Below are 22,957 nucleotides of genomic sequence, written 5' to 3' on the forward strand. Positions count from 1 at the left end.
CTCTTTCCTTCCTTCCCGCCCCTGGCCTGCCCACGCTCTGAGCCCTCGGCCCCCCTCGGCCTCCCTAGGCCCCGCTCTGGGATGACGCTGGGGTTCCTGGAAGGCAGCCCCGGCTTGCGCTGCTTCCTGAAGGCCTCCCGAAGCGCCCCCCGCCAACACCCCATGCAGTGAAGGCTGACGCAGGGCTGGGCACACAGGGCTTCCAGGTGAGGCTGCACGGGAGGCTCGGGGGCTCCCTGCCTGGGCACCCCCGCTTCTCCCCAGCTCGTCTGAGCCACCCAGTTGGCCAGTTCTAGGTGGCTTTGCTTAACATCAAGGCCAGTACTGTTTGTTCTGTAAAAGCAGACTCTCTGAGAACTTGGGGAGACGAGGAGGTACCGGGAAGGGTTAGGCCGCCCCTCCTCTTGGGCAGCCCCTGACTGCTTGCTCCAGAACAGGGGGCGTCTCCTCTGGGGTCTGAGCAGGACCCGCTCTCTTTCCAGCCTGGCTCACACACGGTCCCGATGCATCCTGAGGGGCTCCTTGGCAGAAGAGGGCCCAGGGGACCCTTGAGAGCCCCTCCCTGCCTGCATCCGTAGGGAGGTCGCATCCTTTGCCCCAGTTCTGCCCTTGGAGCCGCTGCTGCGGGTTGCCAGGGCCCCCAGGGGTGGGACAAAGGCTGGGGAGCAGACGCACCCATGGGAGGCTTTCCCTGAGGCCTGTTTAGCAGGGGCTCCCTCCAATCCCGCAGCTTGTCCTCCAGCACCCGCTCCATCCTCTCGATCACCTGGAGGGCAGAGCACAGAGGCTGGGCTGGCCGGGGGTCTCCCCACCTTGCGCTCCAAGGCTGGCGCCCGGCGGGCTGGCCCCTGTGACCCCTGCCTTCTCCTGGTGCCGCACGGTCTCCTCCAGCGCCTTCATCTTCTGCAGCTTGTCCTGGTACCGTTTCAGCAGCGTGGCCTGTGGCTGCTGAGCCTGGTGCAGGAGGAGCAGCTCCTTCTCTCGATCATTCTTCTGATGGTGGGGGAATGAGGGGGTGGGGGAAAGAAGGGGTGCCTGGGGTCACCCTGGGCCCCTCCACTGAGCCTTCCACTGCAGTGAGCCCATCCCTCCATGCCTCTCTCCCATCTGCTCCCAGACACTTGGCTGAATACCCCCCAGCTCCCCTCCCCTCAGCCCCCCAGCCCCGGCTCACTCGAATCAGCTCATTCTGCAAATACTGCACTTTGTCCCTCAATTTCTTCATGTCCAGCTCACTCAGCACCAGTTTCTGCTTCATGGACACTGGTGGGGGAGGGAAGCTGGCTCAGGGAAGAGGCATCTCCAGCTCAGCACAGCTGGGTGGGGGCAGGGGTCTCTCAGTCCCGGGGCTTGAGACAGAGGACTGGAATCTCCATTCCCCGTTCCTGAGAGGGTGGGGACCCCTGCTGGTGTCCAGGGGCAGGCAGGGCTGGGAAAGGCTCCCCCCACCCTGGCCCACCATCCAGAGCCTGGGCTCAGCCCGGCCCCCGGATACCCTCCGTGGCCCGTGTACCCTCATCCAGCTTCTGGGCATTGCTGTTGTTCTGCTCCTCTTCCCCCTCCTCTTGGGTCAGCTGGCTCCTCAGCATGCGGTTCTCGGCCTCCAGCATGCTGGTCTGTTTCCGCAGGGACAGGATGTCCTCTGCCATCTTCTGCATGGCCCGCCGGTAGTTGTTCAACTCCTGTGGGTCCCAGAGCTCAGAAGCGAGTCCCCAGCCTCCCTGGGGTCCCCACCCCACAACCACACTTGCAAGTCAGCGGGCCAACGAACAGACTGAACTCCAAGCTGTGCCCTTGAGTCTTAGCAACTCCTTAGGTGGGTGGTTATGACATGGTCTCCCCCCTCCTGGTCACGGGAGAGGAGTTACCCTGGTGGTCTCTCCCAGGGGCTGTGGCTCTTCCCGTGATGCCAACAAGGAGGGGACCTGGGGCTCACACACCTGGTGAAGGAGCCCACAAGTGACAGTCTCGAAAGGCTGGGTTCCAGAGTCTGGCTAACTCCAAACCATTTCTCTGCCTTTTCCTTCTCTCCTTTTCTAATCCCTGTCCTCCTTACTCATGTCACTGAGAACCCACTGAGTGCTACTTGTGGCTGAGCCCCGGCCCCAGCCCCCGACCATCCCAGGGGGCAGGAAGAGACATTGGGTAGGCCCAGGAGACTCAGATAAAGACTTGAGGTCAAGGCTGGGATCCAGCTACGAGATCTTGTGTATAAAGTCAGGCCAGGCTGACGGGCTCTGTCTTTGGTTAGGAATAACGATAGTCCTAGTATCTGGTGCTCACCAGACACCCAGTGTATTCTGGGTGAGGCCCTCCCTCACTTAGTTCCCCACACTGAGCCTCAAATCTAGCCTGTCATCATCCTCATTGTACTGATGGGGAAACCAAGGCCTGGAGAGGCGTGTAACTCACTCAGTCATGAAACTAATGAGTGGCAGAGAGAGGTTCTGAAACCCAGGCCTGCTGGCCCTTGAGTCTGTGTTCTTAAGCACTGTGCCATCCTGCCACATGCCCCCATCCAGGGAAACTGCACAGTATGTTGAGAAGTGGTAGAAGCAGGGGCACCCGGGTGGCTCAGTGATTGAGCATCTGCCTTCGGCTCAGGACGTGATCCCAGGGTCCTGGAATCGAGTCCCACGTCGGGCTCCCTGCATCGAGCCTGCTTCCCCCTCTGCCTGTGTCTCTGCCTCTCTCTGTGTTTCTCTCATGAAGAAATAACAATCTTAAAAAAAAAAAATAAGTGGTAGAAGCAGCTTCCTAAAAAGGATGATCACGATAATCTTGGTGTGGGGAAAAAATTAACATCTACCTTCATGTATGTGTAGGAGATGAATGGACTACATTAATGACATTTGTTTTGTAATACAAAAATTCCCTACTGTTATTTAGAAAAAAATTTTAAAAGGAAGTTTCTTAAATATAAATATGAAAGAGGGATTCAAAATATGAGACCAGGAAGGTTGATAGAGGGAGAGGAGGTGGGAGGAGGGAAGTGAGGCTGGCAGTTTGCTAAGCCCTGGTGGCCTGTGGCTTTCCTGAGGCTTCGGAGGCCTGGCATGTGGGAGTGAGGGCTCCTAGGTCCCACCAGGCGCACAAGTTTCCAGGAAGCGGAGCTCTGCTCCCAACTCCTACGTGGGCCCCCTGCTGACCGGGGATGTAGATGGGCTCCCAGCTACTGCCTCCAACCTGCTGCCCGTGGGCCACTGGCTCCTTAGAGAAGGGTTCCCAGACAGCAGGGACTCATCAGACACCACTTGTCACCTGCCACTGTCTAGCCTTCTGGCCAGACTCCCTCTAACTGGTGCCAGTGTGGGGCCCATCTCCCCAGCACCTGCCCCAGTTGAGTTCCAGGCCTTGGCACCTCTAGATCGGCCCATCTGGGCCCAGCATTGTTCACTAAGAGGCTCAGCTTAAAGACACAGGGGCTTTGTGGTCAGGTTTTGGTCAGAAGCCCAGTGTGGACACTGACTCACTGAGCTCAGACAGGTCCCTTCATCTTCTTGAACTTCAGATTTCTCTTACAGGCTAATCACAGGGTTAGCTCAAAGCTCAGAGTCAGTCTGTGTGGCAACCGGCATAGGACCCTGCCCAGGACAAGTATGACTTGGCTTCTCATCCTATTCTCTTCTCGCCCCACTTCTGCTCAGTGGCTGCTTTAATCACCAGGTCAGGCCCCTTCCTCCTCATCCCTGCTGCCCTCACACTGGGCTCCCTCGCCCACTCCTCTGCCGTGCTCTACATCTTCCATTTCTGGCAGTCCCGTGACTGACAGCCCAGGACTGTCAAGAAGAAGCAATGTTATTTTGGAAAGGGAAATTCATCCCTCTTCTCGTTCCCCAGCCTACCTCAGACTTGTATTATGTATGCTCCGAATAATTACAGCAGTATCCAAATGGGTTTCTTTGCTTATAGGATTAAATCTCCTAAAGGAACACACAGACATGCAAGAAAACATGTTCCAAGATGCTCAGTGAGTTCAGTCTGTAGATTTCTACTCAGGCACACTCAGTCTCTAGCTACAGGCAGTACTTACAAAGAGTGACCTAGATAAATTGTTCTGACACAGAGAGATGTCTACACAATATTGTTAAATAAAAAAGCAAAAAAGCACGTGGCAAATTACTATGATCCCATCTAAAACTGGTGTGTGTGTGTGTGTGTGTGTGTGTGCATATAGATATATAAGAACAGTGGCTACTGTTGTGTTTAGGAAGAGAAAGGAATACTTGTTTCAAAAAAAAAAGGAATACTTGTTTTATTTCTAGTTGTATATTATATACATATATTTTTTTTTGAGAGAGAGAGAGAAAGCATGTGAGTCATAGGGGAGTGGGATGGAGGGACAGAGAAAGAGGGAGAGAGAGAGAATCTTAAGCAGGCTCTATGCCCCCAGCACAGAGCACGATGCAGTGTTTGATCTCATGACCCTGAGATCATGACCTGAGCTGAAATCAAGAGTCTGGCACTTAGCTGACTGAGCAACCCAGGCACTCCACTCTAATTTTATATTTCTTTTTTCTTTTTTAAAAATATTTTATTTATTTATTCATGAGAGACACGGAGAGAGGGAGGGAGGCAGAGACACAGGCAGAGGGAGAAGCAGGCTCCATGCAGGGAGCCTGACATGGGACTCCATTCCAGGTCTCTAGGATCAGGCCCTGGGCTGAAGGCAGCGCTAAACCGCTGAGCTACCTGGGCTGCCCTCTAATTTTATATTTCAAATAAGAACATATCCATTCTTTTTAAATTAAAAAGAATTTAAATCTAAATATATTGAGGGTCATACCATGTTCATGGATTAAAAGATGGAGTATTTAAAGAATTAGTTCTTCCCAAAATTGATTTATGGATTCAATGCACTCCCAATAAAAATAATAACTGTGTGTGTGTGTGTGTGTGTGTGTGTGTGTGTAGGAATAGACAAGCTGATTCTATAATGTGTGAGAAATAAAAGGGAAAGTATAGCTAAAATATTATTGAAAAGGAACAGTTGGGAAGACTTGCTTTATTGGCTATCAAGACTTAAGATAAAGCTAGAGTAATTAAGACAGAGTTATATCAGTGCAAAGATTGATAAGTAGGCCAAAGAGGCAGGATAGAGAGACTTGAAACAGACCCACATGTATATGGACCCTTAATTCATGACAAGGGTGGCATTTGAGGGCTTCAGGGAAAGGACTGCGATGGTAGTAAATGGTGCTGCATCCATCTGATATCTATAAGGGAAAGGGAAACTTGGCTGCTCTCACATATCATAAACAACATTAAGTTCCAGATAGGTAGAGATCGAAGGGTAAGAGGTAAAACAGTAAGGCCTCTAAAAGACAAGGCCAAGAATATCATTAAGAACTAATGGGAACTAATGGGAACTAAAAAAAAAAAAAAAAAAAAAAAGAACTAATGGGAACTAATTTGAGCAACAGGACACAAAAAAAAGCACAAACCAGAGTGGAAAGGATTAATAAGTTTAGGCTATTTAAGTTAAGAGCCTCTATTCATGAAAAGACATTATTTTCTTTTAATATCTTTAAAGTTTGTTTTTTTTTTATAAACCTAGAAAGGTATTTTTTTTTAATTTTTATTTATTTATGATAGTCACAGAGAGATAGAGAGAGAGGCAGAGACACAGGCAGAGGGAGAAGCAGGCTCCATGCACCGGGAGCCCGACGTGGGATTCGATCCCGGGTCTCCAGGATCGCGCCCTGGGCCAAAGGCAGGCGCCAAACCGCTGCGCCACCCAGGGATCCCTCTTTTAATATCTTTAAAATATTAAAATATTTAATGTGAGCAGCCTGGAGGGCTCACTGGTTTAGTGCCACCTTCAGCCCCGGGCCTGATCCTGGAGACCTGGGATCGAGTCCCACGTCAGGTTCCCTGCAGGGAGCCTGCTTCTCCCTCTGCCTGTGTTTCTGCCTCTGTCTCTGTGTCTATCATGAATAAATAAATAAAATCTTTTAAAAATATATTTAATGGTGAATGGGCAAGACCAGTAGGAGATATTTGCAATACACACGATGATTATAGGCTCATATTCAGATGGAAAAATAACTTTTGCGAATTAATAAGAAAAAATAGACCACCCAAGAGAATAATGGACAAGAGATTTGAACTGACACTTGATAGAATAAGTCAATAAACATGTGAATTGGTGCCCACCCTCATTAGTCACTTAAAACCACAAGAAGATACTACGATACACCAATTAGAATGACAAGAACAGAACAAAATGATCCCAATGGTGTCAAATGTGGGTGAGGGTGTGAAACAGGCAGAATACTTATTCACTGCTGGGGGGACCTGAAGGGCCACCATTGCTTTGGGGAAACACCTGCCTACTGGATACTATTCGGGTTGAATGTAGGCGATTCTCACCTACTTCTGTGTGTGTACCCAACACAAACGAGTGCATCCATACATCAAGAACATTCCTTGAAGCATCACTTGTATGAATCCCAAATGGAAATCACACAAACGCCCATCACCCTAGAATGGAGACACACTCTACTCATACAATGGAGTATAGACAGCAGTAAAAATAAATGAGCGCCAACTACATGAAACCACAGGGGGGAATCTCTCACACATGATCTCGAACCAAAGGGGCAGCCAGGGTGGCTCAGCGGTTTAGCGCCGCCTTCAGTCCAGGGCCTGGTCCTGGAGACCCGGGATTGAGTCCCACGTCAGGTCCATGCGTGGAGCCTGCTTCTCCCTCTGCCTGTGTCTCTGCCTCTCTCTCTCTGTGTCTCTCATGAATAAATAAATAAAATCTTAAAAAAAAAATCTCAGGCAAAAGCAGCTGGGCATGAAGTATGATTCCATATAGATTTGGCAAACTTGGGGCATCTGAGTGGCTCAGTTGGTTAAGTGTCTGCCTTCAGCTCAAGTCATTATCCCAGGGGCCTGGGATGGAGCAGCACCCCCCAACCCTTGACTCCCTGCTCAGCGGGGAGTCTGCTTCTCCCTCTCCCTTTGCCTGTCCCCCCTGCTTCTGCACACATTCTCTCTCTTTCTCAAATAAATGAATAAAATCTTAAAACAAACAAACAAACAAAAAACCCCAGGCAATCTGAAGCACTAGAGTTAGAAGTCAGGGTGTGAGATCTATGTGGGGCAGTGGGGGCAGTGACTGGGGTGTGAGGGAGTTTTTAGGGTGTTGGCAGTGCTACACTTCTTGACCTGTGGGACACATGGGGCTTACACACACATGTTCACTTTGTGATAAATCATTGCAGCAAACATGCTTATGTTCTGTGCATTTGTTTGAATGTGTGTACTTCACATAAAAAAGCTAAAAACATCTAACAAATTCAAAAATAAATGAATCCTGGCTCAAGTCTGTTTATGTACACGAAGCCTCCACATCGTGGTTCTCCTCCCAGCTCTCAGCAGTAATGGGTTCTTCTCAGTCCTGAGTTTGGATGCTCCCAGTGGGCCCTGCCCCCAGGCCCTCATGGCCCCTCCTCCTGCTGTGAGGCCCTGTCCAGACTTCTGTGGAGCGCAGGGAGGGTTCTGCTCCGCCTCCTGGCAGGGCCCTCTGAGGAGGAGAAGCATGAATACTGATCCTTGTTAGGGGCCTACACAATGCCTCAGAGGATCCTGTGAGACTCTGATGGCTTAGGGACATGTCCAAGGTCAACTGGCTTGCAAATGTGGCTCTAGCCCTGGAATCCAACTCTACTCAAAAAGCTATGCTCCTTGTACCTCCTTGATAGAGGAGGGGTGGAGGCCTCACCCAGAGAGAAGAAAGAATGAGTCCTGGCTTGACTTGAGCTCAACTGGTCTACAGAAGTTGAGTGGCAGTGATGGGGGAGTGGCCAGTGTCCATCTGATGTCCTCAAGCCCCATTCTGTCCTTTGTCTCTGAGGTCAAGACTGCCTCGGGGTGGAGGTGGAAGGAGTTCTCCCATCTGCTCCACAGGGAGCCATGGGCCTCCCTGATCGAGGACGGAGTCCCCAGGGTAGGGGTAGGGGGACAGCGGCCCTGAGCAGGGAACAGCTCTGCCAGATGCTGGAGCCCCAGGCCTGGCAGTCGGGGTGTGGGCGGGTGGCGGGCTGAGATCCTCCTGGCTGGCCTTGGTCCCAGCCATCTCCTCAGGTGTGGACCAGTCTCCTTCCAGCGCTGTGGCAACTCAGATGCCAAGTCTGAGGGCTCGCATGGAGGCCTCTCTCAGGCATGGGAGCCACGCTTCCCCTCCCGCACACACTCTCGTGCCCTCCTTCATGCCCGCGCTCATGCTGAACATGAGAACCCCCATTCCCACAACTGCCCCTCATCTTCTTATCGTCCACATGGGGGTGTGCGTGTGCACGTATGCACGTGTGCATGCAGGGAGTTGGGGGGGTCGCCCCTCCTCTCATCCGGGCCCCGCTCTTAGGTCCTATTGTTCTCGAGTTCCACGGTCTTGGGGGTGAGCGAGCCTCTCTTTCTAACATCCTCCCCTCCTGACAAACGAAGAGAGCTGAGACTCAGAGCAAGGGAAAAGGAGGCGGAGGGAGAGCATGACTCCTGAAGGGGTGTCCTCGCCTCAGCCAGATGGCCCCTGCTAGGGGGAGGGCAGCAGGTCCTTTGGGACTCTGCGCCTTGGAACTCAGCCCTAGAGACCTCCCACAGGCTGCTTCGGCACCCTGGCCTGCTGCTGTCTGTGGTGCCGCCTCCCTGGGAGGGTGGAGAGGACCCTGGCCTGCCTCCCTGCGCCTCTGGCCCAGCCAGCGCCCTCTGCCATGGAGCCCAGAGGAGTGGCCGCCCAGCGCTGTGCCTCCCTTCTCAGCTTCACCCACCTCCGCAGCTGAGCAGCGCGACCTCGGCAACGAGGCCCTGACCTGTCCCCGCAGCCCGGCTAGGCTCTCTGCCCAGGGCCGCGCTCTGCGTCACAGCCCGGCCTTGAGATCACGACACCGCGTCCCAGATTCCCACTGTGGTTCTGCCTCTCTGCCCTCTCCTTCCCCCAGTTCCCGGGCTGCTCTGGAGCTGGTGGGTAGGGTGCCCGCTCTCCCCGCCTCCCCTCTAGGCTAGCACATTCTCTGGGGACACCGACTCTGCCCGTGTCTGACCCCGAGCACCCTCTGTGCCGCTCTCACCCCAAGGCCCCTCACAGGACTCTGGGCTCTCAGGCTCTGTTGAGGTGAGAAGCATCAGGTAGCCCCAGATTCAAATAACCCCTCTGCTACCCTGCGAGGGGGGCAGCTGAGCTCTGAGCCTCCGGGTCCTCATACATGGAGCGGGAAAATAGCCCTAACTGGGGGCGGCTGCAGGGTGAGTGGGTGTGCGGAGGGTCAGCTCGGGCCCTAGCCCAGAGGACAACGTTGGCTCCGGTCCCTGTACCACCTGCCAAGTATTTTATTTTATTTTATTTTATTTTATTTTATTTTATTTTATTTTATTTTATTTTTATTTATTTATTTACTTTATTATTCTTTAAAAAAGATTTTATTTATTTATTCATGAGAGACTCAGAGAGAGAGGCAAAGACACAGGCAGAGGAAGAAGCAGGCTCCATGCCGGGAGCCCGACATGGGACTCGATCTGGGACTCCAGGATCACGCCCTGGGCCGAAGGCAGACAGTCAACTGCTGAGCCACCTGGGTATCCCCTTACAAGTGCTTTAAAAAAATTAGTCTTATACTAGCCCTGGGTACCAGGCATAGAAGGTATGACATCACCCATGTTACAGACCCGGGAGCCTGCCCACTCCTCCCTCTCCTCGTCATTAATTAAAAAGAAAGGGTCGTGGTTATCTTTCATCAGAGCCTGAGAGAACAATACTTACTCCCCCCTCCCCCTTCAGACATTCTTATGGTGGGATCTGAGGGGTGTCATCCAAGTGGGGGCGTTTAAACATACCTGTAGCCACTACGGTTGACCAGGTTGACCAGAAATGCCTTGAGGCCCAAAGTCACAGAGACTCAGTTATAAAGCCCAGGCTGGAAGCAGCTCCTACTCATGCAGTCAACCAACACTTGCTGAGCACCACTCTGTGCCAGGTCTGTTCCATGCTGGGGGGCCAGGGAGCACAGAGGAGCCCGACTGTCCCTCCCGGCCTGTGGGGTGTCCTATCTACACAGAGGAGATGGCAGGAAGTGCCTGTGACAGGGGGGAGCTCAAAGGAGGCTCTTAACCTAGGCTGGGAGGCTTCCTGGAGGAATTGATAATCTGAGTTGACTCTTGAGGATGAGAAGCTGTTACGTGGGGGTGGGGGTGGGGGTGTGGGGGTGGGTTCTCTGGGCAGAGGAGACACCGTGCCAAAGGCAGGGAGGTGTGTATGTGATGAGGAACAAAGCAGGGCAATTTCTGGAAAGAAGGGTTCAGGGAGGAGAGTGCAGGGGTGTGGCTAGAGAGGGGGCAGGGCAAACAGAAGAGGACCTTGAGGGCTAGTGTCAGGGCCTTGGACTTGTCCTGTAGGGTCACTGAAGGGCCAAAGACACAGGGCAGGTGTGTGTGTGCATGTGCGTGTGCGTGATAAGACCCTCCCTGCCTGCCCAGCCCAGAGGGAACCAGGCCAGGCGCAGTGGGCCAGCGACAAGAATGGGACCTGAGCAAGCAGAGGCAGCGGGCATGGAGATGAGGGCAGGGGCTGGAGGAGGAGGAGGAGGAGGAGGAGGAGGAGGAGGGGTCTGTGGTCTTGGGGGACAGGGAAGAGATGCATGCACCCAGTGGGGAGGAGGAGGTGCCGCCTGGGGAGGCATGAGGCATGTGGGGTGAGGGGTGGTCACAGGCAGTTGAGGGTGGTCAAGTTTGGGGAGCATCATGGCTGGAGGTGGGGTGGGGAGGGCAACCTGTGGAGGTTCAAGGGAAGCCTTGGAAGATTTTCCAGAGGCTAAGTATAGAATGGGGGGGGGCACTCCAGGATAAAGGAAAGCGGCAACAGGAGAGGAGCCCTCAAGTTCAGGACAAGAGCCAGAAAGCGGCTGGCAAAGCCAAGGCCGCAGAGCTCAGAAAGGAGGGTCTTTGGGTAACGGTATGTTGGGTAAAAGAGACGCTCCGCCTGCCGCCTGCAGATGACCTTAAAACCTGGATACAAAGAGGAAACCCCGTCCTCAAAGCATTCAAGAGCTGGCGAGACGCTGAGGACCTCCTCTGGGACAGGGCGCAGGGACGCAGCAGCACCACTCAGCCATGAAAAGGACCCGAGCCCCGGGCAGCCTCACTGACGGATCTCACACGTGAAGTGGAACAAGAGAGCCACACGCAAGATGACATGCGGGGTGTGATGCCCTTTAGAGAAAGGCCAAGCCATGGGCTGTTAGGATGCAGGCCGGGGAGGCACACTTGGCTGGTGACAGGATAGAGGCCCGAAGCCAGGCAAGGGGCCTGTGCTCAGGTCCTATCTAGGGGAGGGGGCACGAGGGGCTTCAGGGTGCTGGCGACGCTCTATTTAGTGACCTGGCCGGTGGTTACAGGAGCATCTGCTTTATAAGAATTTGGTTGTGGTTGTGTGTGTGTGTGTTCGACGCAACCCATGTGGGTCACATTTCACAATTTAGGTTTTTGGAAAAAAAAAAAAAAGGCGAAAAGGCTCAATAGCTTCTCTTCTGATCTGCAGAGAGAGCCTCTGGGTGCAGCCTCGAGGGGGTGACCAGGGGTGAGCAGGGGTCACCCTGGCCAGGGCTCTGAATGCCACAATGTGGGGGATGGGGTGAGGGGTACAGTGAGGTTGAGAAGGGACAGAGGGAGCTGGGGACACAGGGTAGGGGAGAGACGTGGGGGTACACAGAGAGAGGACTTCTGGGAGAGTGAGGAGCGTATGGAGGGCTGGGGCTGGAGCGGGGGTAGGAGCAGGGGGGGACTTTACTCTCCAAGGGGAAGGAAGAAGCCTGAGGCTGGGGCAGGTGTAGACAGGTGTCTGAGCCGAGGCAGTGAGGGTGGCAGGGCTCTGCAGTGGGGGGAGTGGGTGCAGAGCGCAGGGGGGGGGGCGGTAATGAGCCTGAACCCGGCGGTGGGTTTGCTGGGCCCAGCACTCGCCTCCCCTCCTTTGCCCTTCCCTGAGCAGCCCTCTAAGGTCTGGGTTTCGGGGCACCCCCAGGCCCCGCAGGCAGCCTGGGCTCCGGCCTTGCTGTCTGCCTCTGCCGCCCGCAGAGGGCAGCCGCCTCCCACAGATGCTCTGCCTTCAGCGAGCGGGAATGGGCGGAGCGGCTCAGCTCCGGCGGGTGGGGTGGCGCTGGGGGTGGGGGAGAGGCTGGGGCTGTCCTGCTGTCCTGCTGTCCAGCCCCACACCTGTCCTTCCTCCGAAAGGTCCTTGTTCATCTTCCCGCAGCTGCCTGTGAACTCCATCTCGGACTCCTGATGGGTGTCCTCTGCCAAAAATCGCCCATGGAGCCAGAGAGGACGTGACTTGCCCACGGTGATACAGCAAGTGCCAAACCCCGCGAGACCTGGGTGTCATCTACAAAGTGTACTAAACACACACGCGCATGCACCCACACACCCTAAGTCTTTGCAAATCAGACCAGATCCTTCTATCCACCTCGGAAGTCACACTATGAACACTAGGCTCAGGCGGGGCCCGCGAGGGCCACGGGCCTGATAACCGGAGCCCCCTCCTGCCCTGCACCCCCGCTCCCCACCCCGCCTTGGTGAATGCCTGCCCTGGCCAGGCCCTTTCCCTACTTTTTCTCTGGTTCAAACAAGGAGCCTGCAGGGGAAGCATTTTCATTCTGACTTCCCAGGGAGGAAGCTGAGGCCCACAGGGAACGGTTGCCAGAGCTGCGGTGACGTGGGGCTCACTGGACGAGGCTGAAGGACTGTCCTATAGGCCCAGAGAGCCAACCTGCGGTGGGAGAACCGGGGCTACGGTCTTTAAGGGGGCCGGGTAAGGTGCCACTCTGCCCTCGACCTTGCCCCTTCCCCTGGGACTGGTGCTGTTTGTCCTGGGCCCCGTGTCTCCCGGGGGAGGGCAAGTCTACACATCACCCAGGCCCGTGTGATCCCCTTCAAGCCGTGACGCACTCTTAGGGTCCATCCGGGCTGCTTTTCTGAGTCAGAGATAGAGAGATTGCCAACCTCCCACTGCGCACCCCCACTTCCCTGCCCCAGGTCTGACGAAGCTTGTTTCCTGGCGTTGCTGTACCTCTACACCAGCCTGAGTGGGGCCTGAACCCAGCCAATAATAGAGTGTTTCCACTCCCATCCCGGGATTTCCTCTGCTTGGAGGGGCATCTCCTGGTGGCATTCCCCCTCCGACTGCTGCTGGCCAGCTGGTCTGATCTCTGTAGCCTCCTCCTACAGGCAGGCCTCCTGGTTCTCTGCTTCTTTGGGCTTTCTCTGTGCTCAAAGCACAGGCACCCTGTCTGGCAGGTGAAAGATGGCTAACAACGCTGTGCTGCTCCTCTCAGGGAGAGGTGGCGTCGAAGCGCCCTCCCCCTGGACCTGGGCCAGTCTCAGAGAACTGCAAGGGCACCGCGCACTGTGCACGGTGAGGTTCTGGGACTTCTCGCGGCTGCTGCCTCCCTCCTGGAACACTTGCTGTCCCCCAGGGAAGAAACCCTGCCACCCCGAGACCCCGGGGCTTTGAGAAACCCCAACTAAGGGTGGGGGAGGAGCCACACCCCCAGCGTCGGCTGCTCCGGCCCCCTGCCCTCCGGGTCCGGGTGGGTAGAGACCAGCCCGCCCCACTATGCCACTGATGCAAAGAACAGAGATAGAGAATACGGGAAAAGTGGTCACTTCAAGTCACGATGTTTGGGGCGGTTTGCTGGTTTGCTACGCGGCAGTAGATTAATGGAACATTGTCCCTGCGCTCTGCAGCCCTTCATGGCTCCCACGTGCCCTTGTGATGAACTTCCAGTTCTGAACTTCAAGGCCATCTGTTCTGGCAAAGTTAGACCCCTTCAGAAATTGGCCATGACCGCTCTGACCATGGGCCGGCCACCCTGGGCCTTGGCCCCTCTCTATCTCTGAAGCCTTGTTACCTCAGTCAAGAAGTCATCCCTGATCCCCTTGCCCCCAGCCCAGAGCTCCCCTTCCCACCAGGGACTACGGATACGCTCTCCCTCCAGCTCCCAGGAGACCCCGACAGCATGCAAGGGCCTCCCCTCCACTCTGCAGACTCTAGTGGCCGTCCCAGGGTGGGGAAGAAGGCCAGGCGGGCGCCCCCTGGACTGGCGACACTGCTCCGGCCAGATTTGCCATCACCTGATGGACGGAGTTCCTGCAGGTCCCCTCAGGATGCCTGAGAGCCCACTCTCGGCCAATCTAAGGTTTCCAACACCTTTAATGGGACTTAGCCTCATCTCTTTAATTTTTTTTTTTTAATTTTTTATTTATTTATGATAGTCACAGAGAGAGAGAGAGAGGCAGAGACACAGGCGGAGGGAGAAGCAGGCTCCATGCACCAGGAGCCTGATGTGGGATTCGATCCCGGGTCTCCAGGATCGCGCCCTGGGCCAAAGGCAGGCGCCAAACCGCTGCGCCACCCAGGGATCCCAGCCTCATCTCTTTAAAATGAAATGGATACGTGCAGCCTGTGCAATTGGTACTGCCTTCCCCGGATCCTGAGATCCGAGCTCTGAGCAAGGGCCCAGTTCTAGGGCGCTGCCTCAAGGGGACAGGGCGTGAAGGGTCCGGGGAGGGGGATTGTGCTAAACATCTGCTGAAAGGGGTGCCTTTCCCGGGGCTCAGGGCCCATGCTGGCCAAGGATCCCCTCACTCATAGATATGCCCAAGGTCACACACTAAATCCATGACCTCTCTGCCCTTGGCCACTGCCGACCCAGTGGGGCTCCCCTTCTGTCCCATGGAACAGTGTGACAGCAGAAATCTGTGGCCGTGAGACTAGACTCTTCCTTTCCTCATTCTTTTTTGAACCTCATCACCACCGGCAGGAGGACCAGGGAGGCCTGAGAGCCCCATCGGCTGGAGGGGATGTGAGCGGGGCTGGCCCACTTAGGTCGGGAGACGATGCACGGCCAAGGGCGAGGGGCTGGGCTCCAAGCTGCACTTGGCAGGCTTGGCAGAAGGCAGGGTGCCCTGGGCGCCTGAGGGTGCCGTGGCTGGAGGATCACACACCCACCACACTCTTGAGGCAGCCAGGGCCTCTGCTTTAGGATCGAGGGCAGTCCAGAGCTACAGAAGGTCCTAGAGCCAGGGCCCTGCTCGCCCCAGATCCCTGCTCCCGGTTCCCCTTGAATGTCAGCTGAGTCTCCAAATCACAAGCGACTCTGTGCAAATTGCTGTTTAAAACAGGTTCCCCGAGGGGGAGGCAGTCGCTTCTTTGTTCAGCCCAAGGTTATGGCAAAGAAACAAAAGGAGTGCATTTTCTCTTCCTACTGTTCTTTATTTTCCTTTCTGCTGCCTCAGAGATGGTGCCTTTTGTGCTTCCGCACAGTGAGGCTCAGAGGGGTGGGGAGGCCTTGTCCTGCGCTTACCCTGGCCCCAGCCTAATTGGCCGGGCTGGAGCCAGGGGGGCTAATTGGAAGGGGTCCAGACAATGAGGCTGGGGGTGGGGCTTACTTGGACGTGGGCTTCCTGGAGGCCCATCTGTGTTCTATTCCAATTCCCCTCCCAAGCCTCCCAGAATCCTATCCCACCTGCAAGGCTCTACCCTGGGCCCTCCTCCTCCAAGAAGACCCCCCAGACCCCGAGCCCAACCATCAGTCACTCCTCCTCAGGTCTGTGGCTCAGAGCCCTGCCTCTCCTGGACTCAGCTTGGGGCCTGAGGAAGTACAGGGCTGGGCGCTCACAGGGCTGGTGAGGGGCTCGGCCCCAGCTCTGGCCTCGAGGGCCCTGCTCCCCTGATCCCACGGGTCGCCTCCTGCCGTAATCCTCTCTGGTTAGAGCTTTGCTGCCTCTGACTATCCCACGTGGCCAGGGGTGGGGGTGATGGGTAGGCAGAGAGCCCTGTCTAGAGTCTAGAACCCTGGGTTCTAATCCAGCCTCTGCCCACATCTGTTGAATGACCTTAAGCAAGTCCTTTGCCTGCTCAGACATTCATGGGCAAGCTGGGGTGATGATCTGGGTCAGGGTGTGCAATGGTGTTCTTGCCACAGAGGAAGAGCAAATGCTTTGGGAACCGGGGTCCCAGGGAGCAGGTGTCACTGAGGCGGGCAGCGTAGGGCCCTGGCCGGGGCTGACCCACTTCCTCTCCCATGCTCGTCTACCTCACGCCCCCACAGCCCCCATGAGCTGGGCCCAAACTGCAAGCCCTCTCTGCCTGCCCACCCGCCTGCCCGCCCCCGCTGGCCCAGGCCCAGGCACTTTCTAGGATGCAGGGCTCTGGACCTCCAAGAGGAGGAGACAATGGTCACTTTAAGGCATTTTCCCAGAAGCCCTTTGTCTTCCCTTTCGGGGTTCCCAGGTGTGGGCTCAGGTGGCCGGGGCTGGGGCTGTGGCCCAGTGGAAGGTTCCTGGGACCAGGGGCCTGGGGGGGCCAACGCCCGCAGGCCTGATCTTCTGGTCCTCCCTGTGCTCGCTCTGGGAACACTTCTGGTTGCCAGGCGGGACACCCCAACTCACCTGCCCTCTAGGTAAACCCCTCCTCCCAGAACCAGCGGGTGTGGAGGCAGACTTACAGAGCCGCTGTCCGGGAGGCCTGGGGCAGCTTTGGGGGCCGGAGGGGCTGGGGACTCTGGCTCCCCCATCTTTCTTGCTGGCTGTCCTGTTCCCTGGGATGCGTCCCCAGGGACCGTTGCCACAACAAGTGTCTGCTTGGTGACTGAGCCCAGCCCCAGGCTGGAGTAGGCTGGCTCCAGGGGCCACTTCCCTTTTGTTCCAGGGTGGGGAGCATCTGGGTGGGGTAGCTGGCGTCAGGCTAGGCTCATTCTTTGGCCAGGGAACTGCAAGGAGATGGTGGGGCCAGGAGCCCAGGAAGGGACCAGGCCCGGAGGGCTCTGGCTTTCTGTCTCCCGCCGGCTCTGGTCTTAGCAACCCTCTGCCCCCAGCCTGCCCTGTAGCCGTACCTCAGTGCCCCCCTTCTCCGCTTCCACCTCCTTGCTCTCTGCTCCCCCATCCCCACCCCCTCCGCGATCTCCCCACCACAGCCGGGCTGGGCTCCTCTCGCAGCTGGACAGCATGGTCTCAGGCCCCATGTCGGCCCCCAGGGCTTTCCCATCTCTGCTTTCCTCATGGTCTGGACAAATTCCTTTCCCTTTAGTTCAGCCGAGACATGGGTGGATGTTTTTGAAAGGAACTCACTGGGAAGCAAGGGAAAACAAACCCAAACAGAGCAGCCCACCACCTAGAAACGGTCTTGGTCACTAAGGCAGCCATCTGTTTGCACCACCCTTGGCCTGGGTTGCAGAGACCCCCTCCAAGGGCATGGAGGGGGTCTGTCTGGCTTTTTCCCCTGACTGTTTTGGGTCCAGACTGTCTGTCTCAGGCAAGCCTGGCCCCACAGCCTTTCCCGAGAGGCACCCCATCTACACCCAGCTAAGTGCCTGCACGGGGCTGGGACTCCATTAATATTCCTTCACCTACTTAACGAACAGATGAGTGAATGCCAGGGGTCTGGGGCCTCAGTGGTGGCACAGTACTAATCCCCGACTGGACAGTCCAAGGCAGGCAGCTTGATCTGTTTCAAAGGCTCCACCCTGGTCTAAGGAGCCCCCTACCCCTGGCTGCTGCGTGCTAGCTCAGACTCCACATGCATGGGGGGCCTCTGGCCTCTGTTGCTGGTGCAGAGGTGGGGAGGGCTTGCTCATTTGCAGGCCTCAGTTTTCATGTAATTCACTTGGAGATCCTTGGAGAGATCCTTTTTCTTAGTGGGGTTACTTCCTTCGTATAATAGGACAGTTGGACAGGACAAGCCGCACAGTGCTTTGTGGCTCTACTCAAGGAGCAGTAGAAAGACCGTGGGCCCTACGTTTGCTCAGGGCTCGGTTCTCGTCCCTGCTCAACTGCTCATTATCTGTGTGATGTTGGTCAGGGTAGTCCTGAACCTCTCGGAGCCAGTTTCATCCTCTGTAAGGTGGAGAGCATGACCTCCCCACTCTCCCGGAGCGGTGGGAAATTTAATGAGCTTGTGAGTGTAAAGCTCCAAGCAGGGTCCCTGGAGCAGATGTGCTACTGGGAATGTTACTCCCACCTCTGTGTGACTCATGGGGGCTCCAGGGGGTCAAATACTTCTCTAAAGTGAAAATGAGCTCGTGATGGAGACGGCCACTCTCTCTGGGTGGCACAGAGATGAGTCCCAGATGTGCGCCTATGCCCCCCGACTCTGCCGGGGGGAACGGGCTGCTCTATTCTGCTGTGTATGCGCCTCCCATCCTAAGACCTGGGGCCAGAAGTCGCGGATCAAGGCAATGCCACACGGGTGCCCCCTCCCCACCCGGGCTTCAGCCACCCCCTCACTGAGAGGGGCCCAGTGCTCCCGCGCCCGCCGCGCTGCCCATCGATTGAATCCGCTCCCATCCTCAGGCATGCCATGAATTTTTCATCAAAGGCCTGTAGACTTTGGGAAACGTACAATTAGAGGCCCCATCAATAATGTACCACGTGGGGGCATCGGCGGCGCTCAGCCAGGCCCAGACACGGCTGTCTTCCAGCCCTGCCCTGGCGGGAGGCAGGGGAGCACCAAGATCCCTTAGGGGTCTAGCACTGGATGCACGGCCAGCGCGGGATGCTGAGGGGGGGATGTCTCTCCCAAAGTGTTGAGCCTGCCCCTTGAAGTCCCCGGGGGGACCTATCCGAACTCAGAGACTATAACGTGGGTGAGGGGCGCCTGCGGGGCTCAGTTGGCTAAGCGTCTGCCTTCAGCTCAGGTCAGGATCTCGGGGTCCTGGGACTGAGCCCCTCGTCAGGCTCCCTGCTCAGGGGGGAGCCTGCTTCTCCCCCTCTCTGTCTCCTCCCTCTGCTTGTGCTTTCTCCCCCTCCCTCTCAAATAGATCAACAAATCTTTTCTAAAAAATCAAATGGGTGCTAAGGAGCCCCCGCCTCTGAAAGCGTGGGGAGACACAGCAGACAGGTGCCATGTCAGGATTAGGGTTCTCCGTGGGGTGGGGAGCCTCCTCCCACCGGGTGTGGGAAGCACGGGGCAGCAGGTTGGAGGGGGAGCAGGAAGAGGGGCACACAGAGACTCCTGGTGACCCGGGAGCGGGGCTCGATTCACCCAGCATGGCCTCGAGGTCAGCCCATCACAGCTGTGGGGGGTGGATGTTGGGGGGAGAGTGGAAGTAGTTCCTCCACCCACAGAACGGAGGCGGCCTCACCCCGCCCCTGCAGGTCCGTCCTTCAGGGCAGCTGCCTCTGTGCCCATCCTGCAGGGGAGGGCAGTGAGGCGGGAGCACTGAGTGCCCGCGGAGCCTGGGGCTGGCTCCTGTCCCCAGCTGGCCTTCCGGCCCACGAAGGCAGGGCTGTGTTCTCCACTTCCTCACCAAGGCTGGACCCCCAGCTCAGGGGAGCTCGGGGCAGGGCACGTATGGGTCCCCAGTGGCCGCTGAGCTCCCGCCCGCCATCCCCCAGGTCCTAGGCCTGGCTCCTACACTTTGAGGCTGTTCTGAAACAGCATGTCCCGGTGACAGGTCTGACACACGGGAGTGGTGAAGAGGCCGGGACTGAGGAGGTCCGCAGCGCTGCTCTGGCATGCCGCCCCGTGTCTCTGAACCCTGCCCAGCTGTGGGCCTGGGCTCCAGCCTAGGCTGAGGCTTATGGGCCCCCAGGGATCTGCGACCCCTGCACGTGGGCTGTGTGGAGCCTGAGACACCAGGGCCTGCAGGCCCAGCCTGTGCCAGCTGAGCATGAGTCTGCATTCCTAAGACCCTCTCCTGGCGGATATGCTACCAGTGGGCCTGAAACACTTTGGTAGGCCTGAACCCCCCTCACCTCTCACCACCCTGCTGAATCCCAGCCCCCCACCCACGTGCCTGGGCAGGATACTTGGAATCGTCCATGGCAGAGGACTCCTCGGTCCCTGGGATGGGCCCAGGGCAGGGCCCGATGGGGGGAGGGTGGGCAGGGAGCTGGGCAAAGCCCCTTCCTTGTGTGCCTCCCCAGTGCTGCATTTGCCCTAACGAGCCTGCTGCCCACCTGAGGCTTCCATGACACTACTGGTGGGCAGCCAGAGGAACAAGGGGGAGTCACCTTCTATTTATGGGGGGCCGTGAGTACTGCCCTTCCCCCAGCCCAGGCCAAAGATGCTGGGCACGCTCCAGTTCAACACATACTCTCTAGTAGCCCCATTTGGGCACCAGGGATACAGATGTGACCAAGGCTCGGAGCTTGTATCATCCTCGAGGAGCTTGTGTTGTAGTTAATGTGGCAGCAGGCACAGTGTGACACGATATATCAGCACAGTAGTAGTTGGAGAGCCCCTCAGCCAGGCCCCTTCATGCCCTGGGGTGCAGGCAGAGGTGTGAAGGAGGCCATCCCAGAAGGAGTTTGGTAATGGGTTTTGAAGGAAGAGTAAGAGTTTGCCAGGTGCCAAAAGAGAGAGGAAGAGGTGCATTCCTGGCTGAGGGAACAGCAGGGGCAAAGGTATGAATGTTAGAAGCTGCCTGGCACCCGGGGGAAGTGTAGAGAGACAGTGAGGACAGGTGGTGGGAGATGAAGCTGGCGTGGCTGTAGGGTCTAGTCATAGGGCATTGAATGCCAGGCCAAGGCCCAACCTGTTAAGCCTGTTAAGTCAGGTGAGGTGCGCTGGGCTGCAGCTACATACTGACTATGAATTTCCAAACATAACTCCCAGGATGAGGCCTGATTTCCTTGTAAATATGCCAGCGTGCTTCCCAGGTCACTGGAGCCTGAGAGGGAGGGCAAGAGGTTTGCCAGTCTCTCACAGCAGAGCCAGCCTGCATTCACCGCCCCCCCCCCCCCCCCCAGGCTCAGGAAAGCCTGGCCATCTGGGGAAACTGGAGGCACAGTCCAGCAGAGCTGGCAGCTGCTGAGAGACCCTTCTGGAGGCGAGAGCAGCCCCGAGAGGAGTAGGGCTAGGATGCCAGCCACCAAGAGCCTTGGGATGGGGAGACAGCCAAGGGCAGGCGTTATTGGGATGTTGCCTTTACTCACTGGTCTGGCTGGGCCATCTGCCTGGCATCCTGGGGCCACCAGGCCATGCCCGCCCTGCTCTGGGGGCTGCCCAAGTCCAGGCCCCTGGAGCCCCCTTGACCCATGTACTCAAGAGAAAGAGAGACTTGGCAGGGCCTTCTCACCCCTCCACCCCTGTGACTCAGTGATGTCACTGTTCTTGGAGCAGACGCCTTCCAAAGCTCAGGCCGCGGGAGGCCACGCTGGGCCCGGAGCCGGGGGCCTCTTAGCCCCCAGGGGCAGCCAGCCTTCCAGGGGATGGCTCGACTGGGGCCCGGGGCTTCCTCTGGAGGGCCAGGCCCTGCCCGAAGGGGCCAGGCTGGGGGCGGGGGACCGACCTGCCAGGGGCCAGACAGCACAGCTCCCCAGGGCGAGGCGAGGGAGGGAGGTGCAGGGGGAGGAGGTCTTGGGCGCGCCTTGGGGAGCCCGGCCTGGGGGAGGGGAGCTGCCCCACCCCAGGGGCCCCAGCCTGCGGGGAGCCAGTCCCTGCTCTGGAGCCCATCTGAGGAGGAGGCAGGACCCATACACGCCTGATAAGGACACAGGAAAAGAACAGATGGTGCCAACAAGTGCAAATTAATTGAGCGAAGCCTGTGTACACAGGCGCTGCGCAGGCGGCCTGAGGCCGGGGGGAGGTTGGGGGGCAGGGCGGGCGTGGGGCGAGGCTGTAACGAGCACTTAGCTCTCCCCGGACGCAGCCCAAGCCATATCGACAGAGCCTGTCTATAAATCTCCCGGCCGCATCTCCAGGAACCTTAATTACGGGGCCTCATTACCCCTCACACCTCTGGGCCCAGGGGACTGGCCGTGACAGCCGGGCTGAACCCCTGCAGCAGGAGGGGCCCCACCGGGATGCCTGGGGGACGCGCTGTAGGGTCTCGGGCCCCACGCGCTGTAGGGTCTCGGGCCCCGTGAAGCCGACGGAGCTCAGCCTGATTCAGGCCAAGGGCGCGGGACCGGGGGTGTTTCCAGCTGGCGTTGACTCTGGCGAGCACTCTGCCCCTTTGAGCCTCAGTTTCCCCATCTGTACAATGGGGAGAGGGCTATGATGAAGCCGAGCAGGCAGAGTCGGTCCGGGGCTGAGCACAGTGCCTGGCACCAGTGCGTGTGTAACACACGCCCCTGCCCCCACCCCCCCTGTCCCCAGTCACCGTGCCGGAGGCCCCGAGAGAGCCAAGCAGCCCTGGCGCCCGGCAATGGCCTGGCCTGCACGGCTACACCTGGGCCTGCTGCCGGACATCACTTCACAGCATCATCTGAGGCCTCTTTTTATTTAAAAAAAAAAAAAATTTTTTTTTAAATGTAAGTAGGTTCCACACCCTCCAGGGAGCCTAGCATGGGGCCTGAACTCAGGACCCCGGGATCAAGACCTGAGCTGAGATCAAGAGTTGGACGCCCAACTGACTGAGCCCCCCGCCGCCCTTCATACAAAGCCACGCTCAGACCGTGCTGGAGCAAGACAAAACCAAGGCCACTCAGAACCACGTGTGAACACAGATAAAACACGAACATTGTTCAAACCACAGAAATGACCCCACAGCAGCCTTCCCTGGCCAAACTGAGTGCCTGCTGCTTCTTTATTGAGGACAGTTTTAGCCCGTGTTGTGCCCTTGCTGCCTCCCGGGTGAGAACCACCCCGCGTCCCTAGAGCATCCAACCAGAGCGAAATCCCACGTCCTCGAACACCCCCACGTCGCCTAACTCGAGCTGCAGCCTTTCTGTCCTTTCCAACCCACCCTTCCCGATGCCCCCCACCCCTTGGCCACAATGAATCAATAAACCCAACCCGTTGGATCATAGGTGTGTCCTGGCTGGCTTTGGCCGCCGCGGACTGGGATTCTGGCACAGAGCACCATCTCCAGGTTCTTGTGTTCTCCAGGTGTGAATTCTAAGCTCGCTATTTCCCACCTGCGCCCTTTTATCGTTTCTATTGAAGGTGTGTGTGCCCCCAATTCCCATTCTGTGTCCCCTCCTGGAGCCCCAGAGCTGGGCTGCGGGTTGGGGGAGA

The 22,957-nt window shown here is 57.1% G+C and overlaps 1 protein-coding gene across 1 annotated transcript in view; it reads right to left on the reverse strand.

Annotated features, from left to right (window-relative positions):
• Positions 1-22,957, reverse strand: part of CCDC33 (coiled-coil domain containing 33) — a 104,260-nt gene that overhangs the window by 3,054 nt on the left and 78,249 nt on the right. The window contains exons 13-16 of the mRNA XM_041738670.1: positions 1,538-1,682; positions 1,175-1,284; positions 862-993; positions 676-766 (exon numbers count right to left, since the gene is read on the reverse strand). Coding sequence (XP_041594604.1) covers positions 676-766; positions 862-993; positions 1,175-1,284; positions 1,538-1,682 — 478 coding nt within the window. The remainder of the gene's footprint in view (positions 1-675; positions 767-861; positions 994-1,174; positions 1,285-1,537; positions 1,683-22,957) is intronic.

This window comes from Vulpes lagopus, chromosome 2, assembly GCF_018345385.1.
Source record: "Vulpes lagopus strain Blue_001 chromosome 2, ASM1834538v1, whole genome shotgun sequence".
Taxonomy (NCBI): Eukaryota; Metazoa; Chordata; class Mammalia; order Carnivora; family Canidae; genus Vulpes; species Vulpes lagopus.